This window comes from Aspergillus steynii (genome assembly GCF_002849105.1).
Source record: "Aspergillus steynii IBT 23096 chromosome Unknown P170scaffold_1, whole genome shotgun sequence".
NCBI classification, from domain to species: Eukaryota; Fungi; Ascomycota; class Eurotiomycetes; order Eurotiales; family Aspergillaceae; genus Aspergillus; species Aspergillus steynii.
Genome location: NW_020194398.1, coordinates 4,715,250 through 4,729,618, shown reverse-complemented (window position 1 = coordinate 4,729,618; position 14,369 = coordinate 4,715,250). Strand labels below are relative to the sequence as shown.

Here is a 14,369-nt window from a genome sequence, read left to right as displayed (position 1 = left end):
TCCAAGTCTAATCCTTCTTTGAAAACATGTCCCGCCAAAATTGTTTGAACCCGTAGCCTTTCGCCTGGTCCTCCTCGTACACGTTGACAGTGGGTGACGTGCTGAGGGAGTCAAGCAATCCATTGGCCTTCGAACCCACCGATTCGGGAGTGCGGGCTCTCTCGGTTGCCCGTCTCTTAATCTCCTCTGCCAAACTGGGAGCTACGTCGGCGTAACATGCCGAGAGCTCGCGTTCCAAGTTCATGTACGGCTTCTGAGCGACCGGCGGCGCCTGCAGATTATACGAACGGGTAAGTGTGTTGAGGTTCTTGATTGTGAGCTCGTAGAATGAGCGCTCAATTGCAAGATGCTCTGGGTCTCGAAATGGTGGTAGATGCGGTAGACGGCTAGCATCTTCCGTATCAGGGGTATTCAAGGTCTCTGGCGCCGAGGCATTGGGGTCCTCTTCGGCCAAGGAGGCGGAGATTTCAGAAAGATTGCTTTCCAGTTCAACCGAAGAAGCTTCAGAACCACCGCCATCCTGAAACGATTTCTCTGTTTTGGCCTTTTCAACCAGGCGAGCCTCCGCAGCAGCATACGCTTGCGCTCGTCTCATCTGGGCCTCAAGAGATCCTCCATGGCTAGCAATTTTTCTGGCAGCATGCCGCCTCCACTCCGTTCTGAGACGGTCGCGAAACCGGCCAACCTCTCTTGCTATTTCCTGTTGTTTCTCGATCCACGGCGGCACGAGCTCCTGTTTCTGGATCATCTTATTCATGAAATATTCGGTGGTGTCGATATATGCGTTATTTGCATTGTGATCCGTCTCGGTGTTGATACCTTTCCCTCGCTTGATCTTGTCGAATTGGCCTCGAGCGATTGCATCCTCTATCCGTTCGTTCGCAAGCGATGTCAGCCCTTGGATTGTGACGGGCATCGGACGGGCACCCGGGGTGAATCTTTCCCGCATCTCCTTCCGCATAGCTTCACGCTCATGATCCGATACCCCGGGACTTTGACTCAGCGTATATGTCGAGGTGCGTTCTTTGGCCTCGGCGAGACGGAGGCCGGGCGATTTCTTGGGCTTCGGGGATATTCTCATGTCGACGGGATTCGGCTGAGGGATTTTATAAGGCGTACGAAGCGGCTTCTTCGAGCTATCCAACATCCGGAGCGTAACGTCGTGAAGGTTTTCCGATCCGCCCCAGGGTTGAGCTCCGGCAATGTCGCGAGTTCCTTGACCTGCGCTCTCCTTTGGGACAATTAGCACCATGGTGGTTTGGCCATGTGGGTTGAGCTGAAGTCGACACTTACCGGCATGTCCACGATGGAATGAGCAGTGGCATGCTCACTCTTGAAGGCGCTGGCAGCGATTCGCTCCTCCAACTCTTTCTTCAGGTCTTCCGAGAACCCCGCCTGTTCCATGTTCTTGCGCGCAGAGCGTCCCCCCTCCAGCATGGCTTGTTCTGTCATCTCAGACAGCCTTCGTGCCATCGCGCCATCTTCTTTAGGCTCGTCCCTCGATCGGACGGGTTCGTTGTCATTCTGAGTCTTCGCGTTTGCATTCTGCCTCCGGCTCGCGGTCGAGAACGGCCTTGCGATAGTATGGTTCCTGGGTGCGTATAATGTCACGAGGCCGTTGACATTGAAAGCACCCACATGTCTTCTGCTCATATCTGACCCGCCAAGAAGTTGATTAACAGCAATAACACGAATGCCGAGAAGACACAGGAGTGGCGAGGGCGAGAAGTTGAGTAGCTGATAGTTCTATTATCCTCGACTGAAGGAGGGCGGATGTTTACGTCAGCCACTTCCGCGGGCAAATTTGCCGGACCTCCGAAAGGCAGCTTTTGGCTGGCACTTGTCTCTCTTCTCGGTTTGCGACGCCGCCGGTTTACACCGTTACTTTCCTTTCCCTTGTTCTTTGTTTCGGTTCGGGCCTTCTTGAGTCTGCTAGAGAACCAGCGCCCCCGGCGATATCTTGTCAATATGCCTCCCAAAGGTGCCTCGACCCGTCTCAACCCCGTCCGCCTGCAGACCATCCCTCACCTGCGAATCCGCCATCCGAACAAGAATGAGGGCAACCCTTGTATGGCGATCATGTCCTCGATGCTGAGTACGTTTTTGAACCTATCTTCTATACTGTTGTTCTGGTGGGGGGAGGCGGGTGGTTTCAATTGCGATTGAGCCGCTCGGAATCCCCATGACGGCAGCCACTGATCAACATTTGCAATCGATTCGAGAACTAACCAATCTACTATCTGATTAGGTTGCTGGGCCTCTGCCGGTCAAAACTCGGAAGGCTGTTTCGCCCTCGAACAACAACTGAAGCAATGCATGGACGCACCGGTACGTGTCTTGCTGCGAATCAATCCAACCCCCCTCTGATTCTGCGCACTCTTCTACCTGGAACTCTTGTTCATCAATGAATTGATACTAACAAAGTTCTCTTCGGACGATACAGAAAAAGAAGAATTCCGGCGTGAACACCATCAACTACCACCTCATGAGAATGTACCCCAAGGTGGTTGGACCCAAGAAGAAGAATTAGATATCGATCTGTCTGCGCACAAGGTGTCGAGGCTAGACAATGAATGGGATAATGGGATGGTGGTCTAGGAGATAGTCCCCGCTCCAAGGGGTGTTATCTGCCTGTTCGCTGCCTAGTTGATGGTTTCAAAGAAAATACCGTGTACCTGGAGTTTCTGGATTTTGATCGTCTGTTTTGAAGGCAAACTACGAATATAAGGTTGCTGTGCATTTCTTGGATTGTGTGAGACGAAGCCGGGGTTTCTGTATATGTTGCACTCTGTATATTATTACTTGTTATATGAAAACAGCATTGTTTCTCTTAAGTTGGATGCAATTTGGAACGTAGCAAAGATGATTGATCATAATTAGAACCTGATCACTACGCAGATTCAAATTTCAGAACTAACTTTTCTCCACGAGGTTTTACAGTGTAAGCATCGATTGCTTCGATATTGTCGTCGTTGACGATGCTGGTCTTGTAGTTGGTGTAGATCGCAGCAACCACGAATTTCATTTCTGGTGGGCAATTGGATGTCAGCTTTAAACCATAGGGAAATCTATATAGGGCTCTTTTACCTTGCAAGGCCAAGTTGCTCCCCACGCACATTCTTCCACCACTCCCAAATGCCCAAAACCATCGTTTCATTTCCTCGATGTCGGAAGCCGAGTTGCTGCTCTTGAGCCACCGTTTGGGCTGCCAGGTTTCGGGGGCCGGGAATACGTCCGAATTGCGATGGAGTGAATAAGCCTGCGCGTTGACCCTCGTGTTGGCAGGGATATCACCGTACCCGACTAGACTGCACGAGGGCGACGGAGTCACTCGCGGCTGGATTCCAGGAATGGGAGCATGAAGGCGCAGAGTCTCTGTGACTATGGCTTCGAGAAGAGGCAAAGAATCAACGGCCTTGGCCGACGGCAGTCCGCTGGACGTCGAGGGTCGGGGATAGAGGATCTTCGGCTCTAGGGTGAGTAGTTCTTCGCGAAGCTCTTGTTGCAACTCGGGATGCTGGGAGAGTTCCCATAGGAGGTAAGTCAACGCCACGGCGCTCGTCTCGAAGCCAGCCGTGAGCTGATCATATAGTTCGCAGGCGATATCAAGTCGCTCTTGATCGAGGCTTTCCCGACTTCTCTTGGTGCCTGCGGACTGTTTCAACATCGCTTGTTTGAGATGTTTGTACACGGCAGGCTCGATGTTCAGATCTGTCGACCCCAGATTCTGCTCTGCCTTGTCGCACATCTCCAGGCACCATGCATCGAGCACCTCATTCGCGTCATCGCACCACGTGGGAATTAAACGAATCCCCAACGCCTTGAGCCAGGATAAGGTGTTCGGAACTTCTTGGTGATAAAACTCGAATTGCTTTCTGGAGTGGTAGAGTGACAGTATGTTTTGTCGATAAGCTGGATCCTGAAGAAAGTTGGTTCCGGTGGCCAGACCAAATAGATATGCCGACACAAAATCCATGGTGACGCCCTGATTGAGATCATGCACGTCAACGGGCGTCTGGGCGGCGACGGCTTCCTGGATGATTGGCAGAAAACGACCAAAGATAATGGCGTCGGATATCACACGCATGTGAGGCGAAGACTGCAAGAATGACTTGCTATAGATGTTTGACAGCATGCGCTTGCGGGTGGAGTGGACCTTGCTTCCAGTCATGCTGAACATACTGACTGTTCTAAATAGGTCCCAGTTCTTTGTCAGCTCCTGGTTCCCATCTGGTGTTCCAGATCGATGGAGACGCTTACCCAAGGGATCCAAATACTCGTGGATACCATTCATGTTTTTCGAAACCGCCGGAGTAGACTGTCTTGATGCCGTCCTCCACACAGTTAATGGATATCTCCGAGGGAGACAACCTCACGATGGGCCCCAGACTTTCATGGGCTGCATGGATGGTCCGGTTGTTCTTGCTTTGGAAGCGTTTCCAAAGCATCCATAATGGGGAGATCGGGGCAGTCCAATGGGCATTCGGGATCTTGGACAATGGAGACAGAAAGGCCGGATGCAGGATATACTTGTATAGCAGCAGCAGGGCCAGCGAGGCGCCTGCAATCGCGGTGACCGGAGACAGCGTCATGACTATCACCTATGCAAGCCTACTAGTAGAATGTGTTCTTTCAAGTCCAAGAGTGGCACGGGGTCCTTATCTAGCTCGGGGATTTAGTCTGGCGCCGGTCGACAAAACCTTCCGACAGGCTGGACTTACCATTAGCAGAACCACTTCCCCGCAAGGAAGAGAACGGATCGCAATGATTGATCCACTTTCCAACGCATGTTTGACAGATTGGTACCTAGTGGTCCGTCGATGCTGGGAGGATCCGAGGTCTGTCGAACTCAAGGCTAAGCGATAAGGGCCCGATGACATAATTCCCGGCCTCCCTTGGGCCTGCGTCGCGCGGCCATTCGATGTTGGTTGACTCCTACTAATACACTATAGAGTCCGTCTGTGCATACGAAGCCCTGGAAATGCTATCTCTCCTCCCAGCCGAGATAGTCTATGTCATTGCCAGCTTCCTGCCCACCGCCAGTGCTTTGGTTAATCTCTCCCGAACCTGTCGACGCCTGTATGGCATTTTCTCCACCGAGGACTGGCGGATTTTCCGTGCTTTCATTCAACATCGCTTTCCCGGCATCGATACGCCTCCGCTGTGGAAGGATGTTGCGCAGGCGTTGACCTCTCGCTCTCGTGCTGTGGATAGAAACGCAGCCATCGGCCGATTTGTGGTGCCTTCCGCCGGTCTGGCGCGACTCGGGTCTCGGCAATCCATCAGACAGGACAACCCTACTCATGGTTATTGCCCTACTGTCGATTGCTATGAAGTCTGGAATGGCGATAGATGGGAGAATCGGCAGGAGACGGTGGCTTGGGGTGCGGCCCACGAGCTGATCATAGGTATTAAACAGTTCGGGCCAGCCCATGATGAGAAATGGTATGTATTCAATGACTTGGAGAACACAAGCAGCCACGACGACATCTGTGGATTGCATCTGTTGAAGCCTGGGCATTACGCCAAAGAGGCCAATAAAGAACATTTGATATTTGGGCGTATGCGTGGAGACCTCGTTCACATCGCGATCGCCCCTGACGACGGAACCCTCCAAGTCAAGCAGAGGTTTCGGACGAATACTGCTGAGATCCAACACATCGACTTGAGCGATGGTCCGGAAGCAGTCCTGGCGGCACACTTCGTTGGCGGTACCGTTGGGTTCTTTCCAACCACCTCTGGGGAGGAAGTGGTCGAGCCATTCGCCACCATCTGCATTGAAGAAGAGAACGTTGCACGCAACAAATGCTCCCGATTCCTGTCGTCGGACCGCTTTGCCGTGGCCACTGGACGACTTGACGATGCGCTCGTCATCTCTACTATCGCTTCTCAATCTGTGGTACCTGGTCGTCGCATCGGGGTGGATGACTTGGATCTTGATGACCAGGCTGCCCTGGCCCCGAAAACCAGTGTTAGTGCAATTGCACCGTTCCGATTGCCGTTTGCCGGAGGTACCGCAGGCGATACTTTCCTTTCATCCTGGGGTGACAATGTGGTCCGGTAAGCTCCCTTACTCGAGCCTCACTTCTCCGGATCCTCACTAACCCAGTTACGCCGGTTAAACAGACTTCATGACCTCCGCTCGGACAGGGCGTATGAGGCAGCATATCGAGATATCACCGACTCAAACCCGGTTTATTGCCTCCATCCTTTCACCAACGACAAGTTCGCGGTCGGTGCTGGGGGTGATGCCGTCCTCAAGATCTTTGATATGCGCATGCCTCGAACTTACGACTCCCTCGAGGCGAGAGGTTCCGCACTAAGTGCTCCTACCCAACAGCCTTCTCCTGCATCAGGCCTCCCCTTCGCTATATCCCAGTCAAACAAAAACCTCACCAAAGACGCCAAATCCCCTCATCTAGACCTCACTATGTTCCTCTCCTACCCGCCCCCACACCTACAAGGGTTCTCAAACCCGGGACGTGCCCGCGGGCGCGCAAATCGCAACTACCGAGGACCAATCTATAACATGTGCTCTCCCTCCCTCCTCTCACCGACCATCTACGCCGGGATCGAGGACGCAGTCGTGCGGTTAGACTTCGTTTCCACGGACGATCTCACGGGCCCCTGCCAATCCTGGTATCAGGATCTCATCGATCTCGATCTGAACGCCGAAAGAGACTTCACTACCCCGGACAGCGTTCTAAATCTCTCTGGCTACGAGCGCCCGGATCCCAGAAACACCACCCATCTCCCACCGCTGCGGACTCAGCAGCCCTTCAGAAACGTCGCTATGGATGACGTCGCCAACGAGTCGGCTACGGGATGGGATCGTAGATGGATGCGCGTAGAGACGGGCTCTTGGAGACGTCGGGATTAAGGATCATTTCAGAGGCCTGGAAGGTTTAATAGTGGTTTGTACATAATATGAAGAGAAAAGTTATAGATTACGTGCGCCGATAAACCGGTGCTGCTGCAACGCATCCGAAGATGGATGATTCAGAAAAAGTGAGTAAATAGCTTGCGCGGTTTGTTTATTTCTCTTAGAATAGAAGAGTTCAAGTCGACCCAAGTTCCATCAGCGCCTTGCTTGGAAGCGAAATCATCAAGAAAGACGTAAGACGTGCAGATCTAGATCTATTTGTTTGGAATTAAACTTTTCTTTAAGGAAACAAGAGAAAAGAGATGTAGGGAATTCAAGAGAGAAAAGAGAAGGAGGAAAGAACAAAACACCTAATAAATTGAACCAGATTGAAAGAGCTTGAACGCGATAAAAAAATTCTTAGTCGTCGAATTTGAACGACTTGCCTCCGCCGATGTCGATGGGGCCTCCACGGTACGAACCGCGCTTCTTCTTGTTCTTCTCCTTCGTGAAGCCCTTGCCACGAGTGACGATCAAATCGTTGTAGGCCCTCTCGGCGTACGCATAAGGCACGTAGGTGTTGGAGGGATGGTGGTCGTAGGGCTGTTCACTGAGCAATGCCAGCGGGGTGGGACGGGCACCGGTGTGCTTTTTCGGGGCCGGACCATTTCCGGGAGCAGGGCTAGCGCTCGAGGAGCTAGTGCTTTGAACCGGCGCAGACTTGTTGGAGTTCTCAAGTGTTCCGCTGGTGTCGCTGGATGAAGTCGAGGTCTTCTTTTTCTTGTCCTCGCTGTCCGAATCGGAGGACGAGTCGGAGGAAGAGTCATCACTGGATCCGCTGGAGCTAGAATCCGAAGGGGGAAGAGGTGTCTTGGCCGCCTTTTTCAGGACCTTCTTGTCGTCTTCGGATTCGGAGGACGAATCGGACGAGGAATCAGATGAGGAGTCCGAGTCAGAAGACGAGTCAGAGGAAGAATCGGAGGACGAGTCGGAGGACTCCGAATCCGAAGAGGAGCTGGACGAGTCGCTCTCGCTGCTGGAAGATGAATCGGACGAGTCCGAAGAAGAGGATTTGGATGATGATTTGGAGGAGACCTTGGTTTTCTTGGTCTTAGGGGCCTCATCCGAGTCGGAAGAGTCGGAAGAAGAGGAATCGGATTCAGCCTTGCGCTTGGTTCCTTGCTGCTTAGAAGCGGTGGAGGGCGCAGGAGCGGCCTCGCTCTCATCCTCATCGTCCGCATCACTCTCGGAGGACGAGGAAGACGACGAAGAGGAAGAGGAAGACGAAGAGGAAGAAGATGAGGAAGAGGAAGAACTCTTGGAGGATTTCTTGGACTTGGATTTAGGCGCTTCGTCCATTTCGACGTCCGAATCGCTGGAGCTGCTGTCACTATCCTCGCTGCTGCTGCTGCTGCTGGCCGAAGTCTTGGTCGTCTTCTTCTTTCCGGCCTGGTTCTCCCAGTTCTGGAAGATCTCCAGCAATGAAGGCACATCCTTTGCGTTGCTCGAGGAATTGCCGGACTTAGCAGACTGCTCCTTTGTCAAGGCGGAACTCGTTTTCGTAAATCCAAACTCGGTCAAAAAGGCACCGATCGAGGCGATCAGTTGAGCGGGAGGCGACTCCGCATTGTTCACCTGTTGAGTGAAGAGTGATCGTTAGTGATGCTGGTGGTGAGATTCCTCAGAACTGGATCCGCCGTACCTTCTTTTCCTTTCGCACAGCCATGATGACAGAGTTGTGAGCAATCCCGGAGGAAACGACTTGACCGTGGTGGAAGTGTTGGTTCAGTCAGTTCGAGAAGGTGAAGTAGAAAAAAAAAAAAAAAAAAAAAAAAGACGCAGAAAAAAACAGAGGAAAAAGGCGGTCAGGGCCAGGAAGAGTGGTGATTGGACAGACACTTTTGCTGGCAGTCGAGACTCACGTGGGCCCCCGTGATGGACGTATCAAATGCCTGCATGGCGATGCTGTGCGTCCCCCTGGATGTCACTCTGTCATATAATCTAATGAACATCCGTATTCACATTCTATTCTATTCCATTATTTATATATGTTTATATATATATCTATATATACACACCTCTAATTCACCTCGATGATCTTATCAGCCCTACATTCTTCTAACACTCATAGCTAGTGGCTAGTACTGCCGTGCTCTCCGCCCTCCAACTTGTTAGTTCCCACGGGCTGATGAGCTAATTCCCTCCTGCCGACCACTTGCCATTTGCTCCTCAATCCTCCGTCCACTCCATACTCCGAGCGCCGTCATCCCAACTCGTTCCTGTCGCCTGCTCGAGTATTCGGCGGATTTTCTCGCTCTGGCCCCGTGTCCCGCTAGGATCGTCCCGCCGCGATCGTCTCCCTCGAGTACAACGCGCTGTTGGATTCTGTCCGCCTCACCCGAGAATGTCCATTGAGCCCTCCTGAATGACCCCGGCTTCTGAAGATTGAGAAACAATGATGAACGGCCGTGATCGTCCCAGGGGTCCTCCGCCGGGCGACCTACCTCCGCCTCAGAGAGATCCGCGTCGAGGCGGCGACGGTCGCAACGGGGGGCCGCCTGCACCCACCGACGGCTCAATGTCGAGGGCCGAGAAGTTCGAGGATGAGAAGAAACGGATCATTCAAAGTTGCTTCGCCAGGAAAGACAATGACGGCTCATGTATGTGTTTTGCCTCCTCGCGCACTTTCGACGCTGTTCCTGCGATTGTCACGACTCAATCTCCCCAGTGTTCAGCGTGGCAAGGCTCAGCGCCCGGGTAATCCGTGGTGTTGTTGGCTACGCGCTAGACTGGCATTCCTGGGCCTGGAAGAGAGGGCAAACAGAGACTCGGAAAAGCATTGGACGCATTGCAAGCTAACTTCTCTTTTTCTCTCCCCCGCAGTGGTTGAATCCTACATAACACATGTTCGCATCTCGGAAGATGCTGCCTATCCGTCCACCCCCGCTCCGCCAACATCACCCCCCGAGAACAAGAAACCACGAGTGATCATTGTCGCAGTGAGAAGGTCCGGGCGGGTGCGGATGCATAAAGCGAGGGAAAACAACGACGGAACGTTTTCCATCGGCAAGACGTGGATGCTGGACGACCTGTCTTCTATTCAATCGTACAGTGCCTGGAACCCTACATCTCCGATGGAGCAACAGTACAAACAGTGGGCATCGAATGTGGGATTTACGGTCAACGTCGGAAAACCGTATTACTGGCATGCGAGAACCTCCAAGGAGAAGGAGTTCTTCATCGGCAGTCTGGTGAAGATCTACCGGAAGTATACCGGAGGCAAAGTGCCGAACCTCATTGGCTTCGATGAACGCGAGCGACAATTACTTGCCGGGGCGCCCCCGTCGGGACCACCGCCCATGGGTCCGCCTGGCGCAAACGCAAGAGGTCCGGGGCCTGCACGTCCTGAGGTGACTATTCCACCACCGCGTCCGGTTTCACCGCAGGGCGGTCGGCCTCAGTCGCCTTACTCAAGCCGCGCACAAAGTCGGGACGGTCCCCGTCGATTGCCCTCCGAAGAACACTCTTTACGAGCCCAGAGAAGTCGCGAGCAAATGACAAGGCCTTCTACGGGCAATTCTGGGAGAAGTGGTCCTTCGCCGTTTGCGCCGCCGCAACATCCAACACCGCCGTTTCCCGTTGACCAACGGAGCCAGCCACCGCCTCGATCAGCCGACCGTATGGCCCCTGAGAATAAAATGCCAAAGGCGCCTATGCATCTACCGCCAGAATCCGCGAGGGGTAAAGACATCCCTGGTAGCTTACTAGCCGCATCGCCCACAGGCCCGCGGGAAAGGCCAAGCGGCGAATTCGAGGAAAACAAGCCAGTCGCTTCTCAGCCAGACTCCCGGCCGCCGTCGTCCCGCGATCAAATGCCTGTGCCTGAACCGAGATCCATGCTTCGCTCGCACGATTCGAGTTCAAGCTCCCCCGATCCCGGGCGTGGCAAGGACAGTCTCCGGCCAACCACTCCCAAAACACCCGCTGTCGAAAGCCAGAGAGTTACGCAAAGCCCGGGAAGCCACCGGGGTCGTCCTGAGGGTCCACCAAGATTGCCCCTTTTAGAGACGCAACCTGAGCCTGCGGATAAACAGTCGGAATGGTCATTTGATTTACCTCCTGCTGCCACTGTCGCTGCAGCTGCAGTGCCACCGGCGTTGAAGCCCGCTTCGCCCGCAATTAGCAGTGCTCAAGTCACGGCGGAGCCAACTGATGCTCCAACTTTGGATAACACTAAAGAACCCGAGCCCAGTGAACCCACGCCAGACAATGCTCCCGTATCTCCCCCATCTCCCCCATCTAGTCCGCCTGCACCATCATCGCCAGAAGGCGATGGTCCCATAGGTGCCCATCGACCCGGTCTTGGCCCCATGATCAAGAAAAAGCAAAGCAAGGATACGGTAGGGGCGTTCCGCAAGCCCGTGACTACCCAGGCCCCTTTCAAACCCAGACCGGGAGGCGCTGGCGAGAGGTTATTGGCGGCGGCAAAAAGGCAAAAAGCTGAAATGGACGAGCCGGATGGAATCACTGGCGTGGTACCTGCACCATTCCTGCGGACGAATCAAGAGTCTGAGAGTGCGGCCACTCCCGAGACGCCGGAGAAAGAAACGTCTGCTCCTGCCCCTGTCCCTGCCACTGCCCCTGAAATTCCGTCACCGACTACATCCCCGGCAAACGAACCACCCACTGTTGAAGTGACTCGGCCTGCCGCAGAGGAGGCCCCTGTTGTGCCGGTGTTGGAAGTCCCGGAGGAGCCCAGAGATACCGCGAGGGCCACAGTCAAAATGGATGTCGATGAAAGGGCCAGATCCGTGTCCCCTTCGCCCCACGATCGTCGTCGTAGACGCCACGAAGACAACACGATCAAATATTGTCAGGCACTTGGCATTGAGGCCGGTGTCCTTGAAGGCCGCGGGGTCGACTTCGATGACATTTTGACCGACCTCGGTTGGAACGGGCGATTGAACGATGAGAAGAAGATCGAGGATCTTGAGGCTGATATCCGTCGTGAAATCGGGCGTGTTGAGGCTACCAGCTGGCTTGGTAACCTTGAACAGCAGGAGGGTAAGGTTGATCAGCTTGCTAGATTGATTGACAGAACTGTTGAGGAGTGTGAAGAGCTGGATAATCTTCTTACTCTGTATTCGCACGAATTAAACGTGAGTCCGCTCTCGAACCCCCCATCTTCTGCCCTGTTCCCAACAGCGCTTTGCCAATCAATACTCTTGCTAATATCGGAGCAGACTCTTCACGATGATGTGTCATACATCGAGACGCAATCTCAGGGATTGCAGGTGCAAACTGCCAACCAGAAACTTCTCCATAACGAGTTGCAGAATCTATTGAAGACTTTGTCTATCTCTTCGAATGATCTGCGGTCGTTGAAGGAGGCGTCTCTGAGCAATCCAGACGGACTTAGAGACACCGAAATCGCGTTGGCCACGCTGTACAAAGCCATGCTCATGATTGACTCCAACATCTGGCAGAATAAGAGACGTCTCGTGGACAGTGCAGGTGAAGGCAGTGTCGGCGTGTATGCCGACACAGAAATTGGGCAGATGCGTGCCATCAAAGAGAAGAAAGAAGAATACCGCTTTCAGTCGCACACCTTCTTGCAGAGGCTCAAGCAATTCATGGCAATCGCCTACAAGGTGGCTGAGCAGAAGAGGGTTGACGCTGCAGCCAATACCTCTAAGGATCCTCGGAAGCTCGATAGTGAGGCCAGAAACTACTTCCGGAGGGAGCTTTGGCTGTACAATGCTCTGATGCTGTTTGCGAGAGAAATTAGCGGGTCGGAGTGGCATGCTCTCATCTCACTCTATGAGCAGCAGGCGAGGCTCCCATATCAGAACGAATTCAGGGACAACAGCCTGGCATGGAAAAGAGCTGCAAGAAAACCCACGGGCGAAGAACAGGAGCTCCTGTTTACGCATCAAGAGAAGGAGAAGGAGAATGAGGGCATCACAATGGCAGCCCGCAAACTGACCGTCAGAAGGGGCAAAACCACGAAAGCCGCAGCAGGTCTGCGACTCTCCTATGGTGACAAGCAACACGGCCGGCTTGAACCTTGCGACGTGTTCGGTGGCACGCTCCATGAGACTTTGAATATGATTTCGGAGGAGCAGAACTTTATTCTCCACTACTTCCACTTGAGCTCTCTTTCGAGTGTCGACTTTCCTGACTTGGTTGCCTCGGCGAACCCGGAAATGCGTCGGCTGCCGGATTTCAGCGCAAACCAATCGCACGATCCCGATCGAGGAATGGCAAAGAAGGTCGAGCAGATCATGGACGAGCTTTTTGCATTTTGGCCGACCGATATGCAAAACCTGGTGGATTGGGCTCTCCATGCCGATCCTTTGTAAGTCTCTTTGCTTCAAAAGTGCGATGTCTCACCAAGCTAACTTTCATGTACAGGCAGGGAATTGGGATCTTGTTCGCCCTGGAAAAAGCCATCTCGAAGTATGACGAGACCAACCAAGATTTTATCATCCATTCCCTTCAGAAGCTGCACTCTCGCCTGATTGGCCTATTCAACCGCTTTGTGGATGAGCAGATCCGTGGCATTGAAGACACCAAGGTCAAGGTGAACAAGCGAAAGGGAGTTATTTCGTTTATGCGGGTCTTCCCCCATTTCTCGACGGCCGTGGAGAGCATGCTCTCCCAACCGACACAAGAGTTCTTCGACATCCGAATCAGTGTCAACGAGGCCTACAACCGAATCAACCAGGCCATGTGGGAGTCCCTGAAGTTCATCGCCAAAGAGGCACCGGGGCAACCCACCGGGGCCACCGCCGCGTCAGGCGACCCAGAGGACAAGGAGATTCTCAACTATCACATTCTTCTGATCGAAAACATGAATCATTACTTCGAGGAGGTGGATGTTCGCGGCCTTCCCGTGCTAGAAAAATGGCGCGACCGGGCACATCAAGATTTCCGAGAGCACATGAAGCTGTACTTGGACTCGGTCATTCACCGACCCTTGGGCAAGCTGCTGGAATTTGTGGAATCTGCCGAAGGGATGATGGCGGCGACCAACAACCGGACGGACATTGCCAGCCGTCCCAGCCACTCCCGGTCGGTGGCAAAGAAGGTGTTGGCGACGTACGACATCAAGGAGATTCGGCGAGGGATCGAATTGCTCAAGAAACGAGTCGAGAAGCACTTCGGAGATGCCGACGATCCGGGACTCAGCCGGAGTCTGGTGCTGAAGGTGATTCGGGCATGCGAGGGTCGCTACCAGGACGCGCACGACCGGACTCGACGGGTTCTCGCTGCGGTGTACGAGGGGCAGTTGGAGCTGGAGTGGAACAAGGAGGACGTGATGACGATGTTCAGGAAGTAGTTGGATCCAGCGGCATTTTTTTTTTCTCTCATCTTCTCTTTTTTGTTTTCTCCCCCTTTCTGATATCTCTATATCCTTGTATCATTGTCATCTTTCCAAGCCCCCTTTTACCGCTACGATTTTTATGTTTGCACTTGTATACCGGGGGTGGCAAGGAAGGAGCAT

The 14,369-nt window shown here is 53.4% G+C and overlaps 6 protein-coding genes across 6 annotated transcripts; 3 read left to right on the top strand and 3 right to left on the bottom strand.

Moving 5' to 3' along the window:
* Nucleotides 1-7: 7 nt before the first annotated feature.
* P170DRAFT_443083 (DnaJ family domain-containing protein) lies at nucleotides 8-1,473 on the bottom strand (the record flags this gene model as incomplete). The annotated part of the gene is made up of 2 exons (XM_024850506.1): nucleotides 8-1,231; nucleotides 1,294-1,473. 2 exons carry the CDS (start codon nucleotides 1,471-1,473, stop codon nucleotides 8-10), a joined length of 1,404 nt encoding a protein of 467 aa, XP_024710533.1.
* A 366-nt stretch (nucleotides 1,474-1,839) lies between these two features.
* Nucleotides 1,840-2,820, top strand: P170DRAFT_505844 (mitochondrial 37S ribosomal protein mS37). Its single transcript, XM_024854325.1, has 3 exons — nucleotides 1,840-2,095; nucleotides 2,249-2,328; nucleotides 2,444-2,820. The coding sequence occupies exons 1-3, from the start codon at nucleotides 1,969-1,971 to the stop codon at nucleotides 2,528-2,530; spliced, it is 294 nt and encodes a 97-aa protein (XP_024710532.1). The 5' UTR covers nucleotides 1,840-1,968; the 3' UTR covers nucleotides 2,531-2,820.
* Nucleotides 2,821-2,827: 7 nt separating this feature from the next.
* Nucleotides 2,828-4,809, bottom strand: P170DRAFT_374845 (cytochrome P450). The gene is made up of 4 exons (XM_024845298.1): nucleotides 4,722-4,809; nucleotides 4,261-4,662; nucleotides 3,088-4,190; nucleotides 2,828-3,027 (listed from the first exon to the last, which is right to left on the bottom strand). The coding sequence occupies exons 2-4, from the start codon at nucleotides 4,590-4,592 to the stop codon at nucleotides 2,891-2,893; spliced, it is 1,572 nt and encodes a 523-aa protein (XP_024710531.1). The 5' UTR covers nucleotides 4,593-4,662; nucleotides 4,722-4,809; the 3' UTR covers nucleotides 2,828-2,890.
* On the top strand, nucleotides 4,752-6,930 carry P170DRAFT_452684 (uncharacterized protein). The gene is made up of 3 exons (XM_024851292.1): nucleotides 4,752-4,838; nucleotides 4,953-6,060; nucleotides 6,127-6,930. Exons 2-3 carry the CDS (start codon nucleotides 4,982-4,984, stop codon nucleotides 6,878-6,880), a joined length of 1,833 nt encoding a protein of 610 aa, XP_024710530.1. The 5' UTR covers nucleotides 4,752-4,838; nucleotides 4,953-4,981; the 3' UTR covers nucleotides 6,881-6,930.
* An 84-nt stretch (nucleotides 6,931-7,014) lies between these two features.
* On the bottom strand, nucleotides 7,015-8,657 carry P170DRAFT_461147 (nucleolar and coiled-body phosphoprotein 1 family protein). Its single transcript, XM_024852005.1, has 2 exons — nucleotides 8,565-8,657; nucleotides 7,015-8,497 (listed from the first exon to the last, which is right to left on the bottom strand). The coding sequence occupies exons 1-2, from the start codon at nucleotides 8,586-8,588 to the stop codon at nucleotides 7,283-7,285; spliced, it is 1,239 nt and encodes a 412-aa protein (XP_024710529.1). The 5' UTR covers nucleotides 8,589-8,657; the 3' UTR covers nucleotides 7,015-7,282.
* A 783-nt stretch (nucleotides 8,658-9,440) lies between these two features.
* On the top strand, nucleotides 9,441-14,204 carry P170DRAFT_343427 (GTP-Rho binding exocyst subunit SEC3; the record flags this gene model as incomplete). Its single annotated transcript, XM_024843401.1, has 4 exons — nucleotides 9,441-9,522; nucleotides 9,746-12,021; nucleotides 12,106-13,220; nucleotides 13,277-14,204. The coding sequence occupies 4 exons, from the start codon at nucleotides 9,441-9,443 to the stop codon at nucleotides 14,202-14,204; spliced, it is 4,401 nt and encodes a 1,466-aa protein (XP_024710528.1).
* Nucleotides 14,205-14,369: the final 165 nt, after the last annotated feature.

Bases quoted from the DNA above. Each gene is read 5' to 3' on its own strand.
- P170DRAFT_461147 (XM_024852005.1), bottom strand. From the start codon at position 8,588: ATGGCTGTGCGAAAGGAAAAGAAG. The intron at 8,498-8,564 runs GTACGGCGGATC...TTCACTCAACAG, and splicing joins CTGTGCGAAAGGAAAAGAAG to GTGAACAATGCGGAGTCGCC.
- P170DRAFT_452684 (XM_024851292.1), top strand. From the start codon at position 4,982: ATGCTATCTCTCCTCCCAGCCGAGATAGTCTATGTCATTGCCAGCTTC. The intron at 6,061-6,126 runs GTAAGCTCCCTT...CCGGTTAAACAG, and splicing joins TGGGGTGACAATGTGGTCCG to ACTTCATGACCTCCGCTCGG.
- P170DRAFT_374845 (XM_024845298.1), bottom strand. From the start codon at position 4,592: ATGACGCTGTCTCCGGTCACCGCGATTGCAGGCGCCTCGCTGGCCCTG. The intron at 4,191-4,260 runs GTAAGCGTCTCC...GGACCTATTTAG, and splicing joins CGAGTATTTGGATCCCTTGG to AACAGTCAGTATGTTCAGCA. The intron at 3,028-3,087 runs GTAAAAGAGCCC...ATTGCCCACCAG, and splicing joins GAGCAACTTGGCCTTGCAAG to AAATGAAATTCGTGGTTGCT.
- P170DRAFT_505844 (XM_024854325.1), top strand. From the start codon at position 1,969: ATGCCTCCCAAAGGTGCCTCGACCCGTCTCAACCCCGTCCGCCTGCAG. The intron at 2,096-2,248 runs GTACGTTTTTGA...CTATCTGATTAG, and splicing joins GATCATGTCCTCGATGCTGA to GTTGCTGGGCCTCTGCCGGT. The intron at 2,329-2,443 runs GTACGTGTCTTG...CGGACGATACAG, and splicing joins AGCAATGCATGGACGCACCG to AAAAAGAAGAATTCCGGCGT.